The sequence below is a fragment of the Netta rufina genome (assembly GCF_964035555.1).
Source record: "Netta rufina genome assembly, chromosome: 31".
Taxonomy (NCBI): Eukaryota; Metazoa; Chordata; class Aves; order Anseriformes; family Anatidae; genus Netta; species Netta rufina.
Window position 1 is genome coordinate 2360302 of NC_140155.1, and position 5808 is coordinate 2366109.

The 5808-nt window shown below is 55.1% G+C and overlaps 1 protein-coding gene across 1 annotated transcript; it reads left to right on the top strand.

Annotated features, from left to right (window-relative positions):
* Positions 1 to 1275: 1275 nt before the first annotated feature.
* On the top strand, positions 1276 to 3706 carry LOC311220369 (butyrophilin subfamily 3 member A2-like; the record flags this gene model as incomplete). Its single annotated transcript, XM_084303875.1, has 4 exons — positions 1276 to 1375; positions 1779 to 2126; positions 2858 to 3159; positions 3698 to 3706. 4 exons carry the CDS (start codon positions 1276 to 1278, stop codon positions 3704 to 3706), a joined length of 759 nt encoding a protein of 252 aa, XP_084160001.1.
* Between the last annotated feature and the right edge of the window lie 2102 nt (positions 3707 to 5808).

Below are 5808 nucleotides of genomic sequence, written 5' to 3' on the forward strand. Positions count from 1 at the left end.
CTACGGGTCTTACGCTACCTCTGGGCTTGAGCATGCAAAACAGGGGCTGAAGCAGCTCTCCACGCTCTTCTGCCCTCTGCTTGCACTGGGGGGAGAAGGTGATGTTGCCTTGCACATCACCTGGGCAAGGTCCCTTTGCATTTTTCTCCCTTGCTGTCCATATCCATCATTCTGCCTTCTTGTCCAGCTGACATTATTCTTGGGACTTTGCATGGGAAGGGTGGAAAAGCAAAGAGACAAGGATTCTTGAGCATACCAAAAGTGGAATCTGAGCAGGCCAGTGAAGTGCAGGAGCAAATGCGTAAAGAAGGACAAAGGCTTTGAAAAAGTGTAATTTGTTTGGAAAGGAGTCTTTATATGGTGTGGAAACTTTCCAGGTGGAATGTGGCAGAAGTGCAAGGAATCTGTTCAATGAGAGTCCCTTTGGCTACCTGACCTGCAGCCCTCCATACTGGCAGCTCCAGGGGCTTGGTGTGCTGGCTTTGAAAGAAATGGCACGCAGGGTGTAGTGTGGTGGAGACACCATGAGCAGGCTCTCTTGTATCACCTCAGGGATGGGGACCTGAATAGTACTTTGGGACTGATAAACTTGCATAGCTGGCCCTGATCCAAACTGATAAACTGCATAGCCCTGAGCTGGAAGTTTTCCATTTTCTGTCAAGATCATGTCCTCTGGATGAAATTTGGTCATAATAATCCCATTATAATGCCAAAAGGCACCTCCATCCCAAAGGCTCCAAGGTGTGACCACCTCTCACTGTGCACATACTCTGAGTTTCTCTAAGCCTAAACCTTTAAGAAGAAATTTCCATATTAATCATAATGAAGGTACCAATGACTAGAGCCACTCAAGCTCCACCTAAAACTAAGAAACGAGTATAAAAATGGCTCAACAGAGGAACAATGGGAGGGGAGATACCATTTCCCCTGCTTGCCCAGAGGCAAACCTGCTAGCAGGCAGAGCACAGAAGTGGGCGAAGGTTGGGGAAGTTGAGTGCTGCCTTGTGCTTTATGCAGCTCTACTGGGTGTGGTGAGGGACGTCTATCTTGGTGGGGCTCCCTTGGAGAAGAACCCACGGGGGCCGCCTGCTGTGTCCCCCAGCCCATGATAAGCGCAGGCTCTGCACCCTGCCAAAGGCGCTGCCGGCTGTGGCTCCTTGTGCCTGGGCCCAAGGGGACTCCTTCCTCATCCGCCTGCAGTGCCTGCAGCCCCTCGGTCCCCTCTCTCTTCTGCTCCAGCTTCTGCCCACAGATCCTGCTCCCGCTGCAGCACAGATGGGGCTCCCCTGGGGCTGCGGCCACCCCAGCCTCACCGGCCATGCCAGGGGCCTCCTGACTTCCCTCGTCACTCTGCTCCTCCTCCGGCTGGGCTCAGGTAGGATCCTGTGGGGCTGCTGGGGGCTCTCCCCCCTGTGCATGCAGACTTGCTACTGTGGGGCAGGGGAGCGGCTGTGGGAAAGGGGGGACCCGAGCCCACAGCTTGGTCCCTGTTGAGTTTCACTTTCCCTTTCGTTCTTTCACACAATACGGGCACTGCCTTGGCTGCCCTTTCCGTGTCTCCTTCGCCTGCCCGAATGCTGCAGGGAGGGCTCCCACTCCCAGCACACCTCCTTCTCCTGCACGTCCACCCTCTCCCTCTCCTGTTGTCCTGGTATCCAACAGGACAAGGCGACACAGCATGCACTAACTCACACACAGCTCACACTTTGTCACTCACTGCACCTAAATTTACAATGGCAAAATCTCACTGCCTCTCTGTGCCCTTCTCCATTGCCCAGCTCAGCTCAGAGTGGTGGGACCAGACTATCCTCTCACCGCCACCGTGGGGCAGGATGTTGTGCTGCGTTGTTACTTGTCCCCTCGCCAGGATGCTCGCAGCTTGGAGGTCAGGTGGATCCGGGACCATATCTCTGAGACAGTGCACCACTACCGCAATGGAGAGGACCTGTACGGGGAGCAGATGGGGGCATATGCCGGGAGGACAGAGTTGGTCAGAGATGGTCTCTCTGCTGGAAGCCTGGACTTGCGAATCACGGGGCTGAGACCCTCAGATGATGGCCGGTACGTCTGCATCGTGAAAGATGGTGATGCTTATGACAAAGCAACAGTGGATCTGGAGATGTCAGGTTAGTGGTTCAAGTGATGCTTCAAGGAGATGGTGCAGGTGTACCTGGATTTGTGTATCGGCTCAGTCCTCTGTCCCATCCACATGGTCATTGACAAGGCCTTTCAAGGTCTTGAGTCTGATGGGGCTTCTAATATTTAGTATATGAGAGCGTGTCCAGGAATGAGCTTATGCGTGCCCTTGTAGGCTTTTCATTGAGAAACAATGAGATGGTTTTATTCAGTCTCAGTGGCCTCTTTGAACTCCATCCCCTTGATGTTCTGAGGGCACTGGGCACAAGCTGCTGAGCAGCTCCTTCCATGGAGCTTCCATGCCAACCATGGGAAACATGAAAAAGCCTGAAGCAGGGAAGAGTCCTTTGACCTCTGCATTTTTTTTTTTTTAAATTTATTTTTATTTTTTATCCTGGGGGGGACCTGAGACATTGTCTGGAAGTCTTGGGACTTCTTGAACCAGCATGGCTTGGTGCAGAGAAGCTGCCTGGAGGTGATGAAGCTTGGCACCTGGGTTTTCTAAATGATTTGGGGCTACTGGCATTGTGCAGCCCTGCTCTCTGGTACCGGCAAAGGTCAGGGTCTTTTTCGGGTGAGAATGGGTTCGTGGATTGCCCAGTCCCAGGGCCTCTGGTGTTCTGCCTGGGCTGAGCTGGACTGTGTTGGGCATGGGAGCAGTCTTTACCTTGGAACTGAATCCCTCCCCAAGTCAAGCCCCAGCCACACGCTCTTCCCCCAGCCACAGGCACTGACCCCCACCTCTCCCTGGGGGGCTACGAGGACGGAGGCGTCCGCGTGCTGTGTCGATCGGCCGGCTGGTACCCGCTGCCGCAGCTGCTGTGGAGGGATGCTCGCGGGCAGCACCTGCCCTCGGACCCCCAGACACATTCCCAGGACCAGGAGGGGCTCTTTGAAATTGAAGGTGCCATCATCGTGACCGGGAGCATGGAGGGGCCCTTGTCCTGCGTGGTCAGGAGCAGCCGCCTCCAGCAGGAGTGGAAATTTTCCCTGCACATTGCAGGTACAAATGGCACAGCCAGGGTGAGGTGTTCCTGGCCCCTGCACTTGACCTGACCCAGGAGAAGTCTGGGTCTTGCTTTTCCACCTGCAGGTACGTAAACACAGCCCTTTTCCTTGTGCTTTTCACAGCTCCCTTCTTCCACAATGCCCAACCCTTGATAGTGGCTCTGGTTCTGGTCCTCGTGCTTTTTGTGGTGTTCACTGGCCTGGGTGTTTATCTCTTTCAAAAGCAAGGTAAGGTGGCAGCACAGGGATGGAGCGCAGGGAGGTGTTCTGCAGGGACCCCCCTGGGTCTGGAGCGGGGCTGAGCCCTGGCCCAGGGAGGTGCGTAGGAGGAGGAAGGGAATGTTCTCCTGGGGATGCCAAAGGCCTTAGGATCGTCTTGGGCCTCTGCCTTGGGCATGGAAGGCAGGGGAGAAGGCAAGGGGCCTTGGGTGGGAGGCCAGGGAGCATGGCTGCAGCGTGGGGCTGGTGGCAAGGCGCAGCCCCCCTGCACATGTTCCCACCCAGCAACCAAGCTGCTCTGCTCACCACCTCTTCCTCCGCCTTTGCTTTTCAGCGGCACTGAGACGAGTGCTGGGTGAGTCCTTGCAGTCCCTGCCCCCAGCCCCTGAAAGTGGTGTCCCTGTGGGAGGGCCTGGGCCTGGTCTGGGTGGGCTCTGGGGGCTTGTGTGCTGGTGGCTCGGGGGTGCTTGAGGAGCAGCTGGAGCCTGGGGTGGGAGTGGGGAGTGCTGGGGCTGGGGCTGCCCTGGGCACGGGACACGGCCAGGATGGCTGAAAGGAACGTGGATCAAGGTGGGGATGGGGAGCGAGCTGCGGGGTTGCCCCACTCTGCTCTGACACTTCTGGGACAGGGACAATCTCCAACAATCCCTTCTTCACTTCCATAATGGCTTCAGTGCCACAGAGATAAAAGCTTCACTAGTGTCTGGCATTTACATTTTGACTTACAAGAGCATTGTACAAAGCTCACCACAATGAATATTTGTCTGGTCCCACCTCAGAGCAAGGCAGTATTTTCCCAGTCATTGGATGTGTTCGGGTCTACCATGGGCTGAGCAACTCTCCCCCCTGATCATGCATTACATTCACTTTCCTTTTCAGAGAAAAAAGCTGCAGAGCTGGGTGAGTGTCCCTGCCCTTGGGCTGCATGACATTTCCAAGGCAATGTGCAGGGGAGGGTGGGCAGCTGGGACAGAGCAGCCCAGGGCTGGCCCCTCACCCTGCCCACACCCACTGGGCACCAGCCATGGCTGTGACCAGCTCTCCCCTCTCCTTCCAGCATGGAGAAAATGTTTGCTGCCTCAAAATACAGGTAGGTGTGCATTGTTTTGCCCTCTGCAGTGCTTCTCCTGCCCTTGCTGGGGCATGTTGAGCAGCCCAGAGGTGCCCCATGTCCTGCCCCGTGGGGCAGCTCCTGGCCCCGAGCTGGGGAAAGCCTGCCCAGGGCTGAGCTCTGCCCCTGATGGCCTGGCTCCTTCTGTCCCTGCAGTGAAGGTGACCCTGGACCCACACACGGCTCATCCAGAGCTCATCCTGTCAGAGGACCACAGGAGTGTGAGACGAGAAAGTAAAAGCCAGCAGGTGCATAACAGTCAGGACAGATTCAAGTATTGGTGCTGCGTGCTAGGCCATGAGGAGTTTGAAGAGGGGAGGCACTGCTGGGAGGTTGAGGTAGAGGTGGAGGGGGACTTGGAAAATGAATCCTGCTGGGCTGTGGGGGTGACCAGGGCGTCTGTGAACAAAAAGGAGAAGTTTAAGATTTACCCCAAAAATGGGATATGGGCATTTGTCCTGGTTTCAGTTAGCACAGAATTAATTTTCTTCCTAGTAGCTGGTGGAATGCTGTGTTTTGGCTTAGAATGAGAAGAGTGCTGATAACACCCCGATGCTTTAATTGTTGCAGAGCAGTGCTTATACTAAGCCAAGGACATCTCAGCCTTTGCTCTGTCCTGCCAACGGGCAGGCTGGGGGGTGCAGTAAGAGCTGGGAGGGGACAGACCCAGGACAGGTGACCCAAACTAGCCAAAGGGGTATTCCATACCATCTGACGTCATGCTAAACAATATATAGGGGTGGCTAGCCGGGGGGAGGGGGCCGGACTGCTCGGGGTTAGGCTGGGCATCGGTCAGCGGGTGGTGAGCAATTGCATTGTGCATCACTTGTTTGTACATACTATTATTACTTTCGTATTATTCCCATTGTATCATCATTATTATTATTGTTATTATTATTTTTGTTATTTTTTTTCCTGTCTTATTAAACTGTCTTTATCTCAACTCACGGGCTTCACTTTCCATTTCTCTCCCCCGTCCCAGAGAGGGAGGGGGGAGGGTGAGCGAACGGCTGCGTGGTGTTTAGCTGCCGGTCGGGTTAAACCACGACAGCATTGATGTACCAAAAAGGGCAGCTCATGCCTCTCACATCTCCTCGAATCCACTTACCCCTGTCCCCTGTCCCCAAGAGGATCTGGGTCTGTCTGGACTGTACCCAGCAGCAGGTGTCTTTTATCAATGCTGACAATGGGGTCGAGATCTTCACTTTCACAGCAGCCTCCTTCAATGGGGAGAGCATCCGCCCATGGTTTTTGCTGGAGACACTGGGAACTCAGCTGTGCCTGAGGGACAGCACCCCCCAGACCCTGTCCCCAGCCCTGGGGGGCTCCTGTGA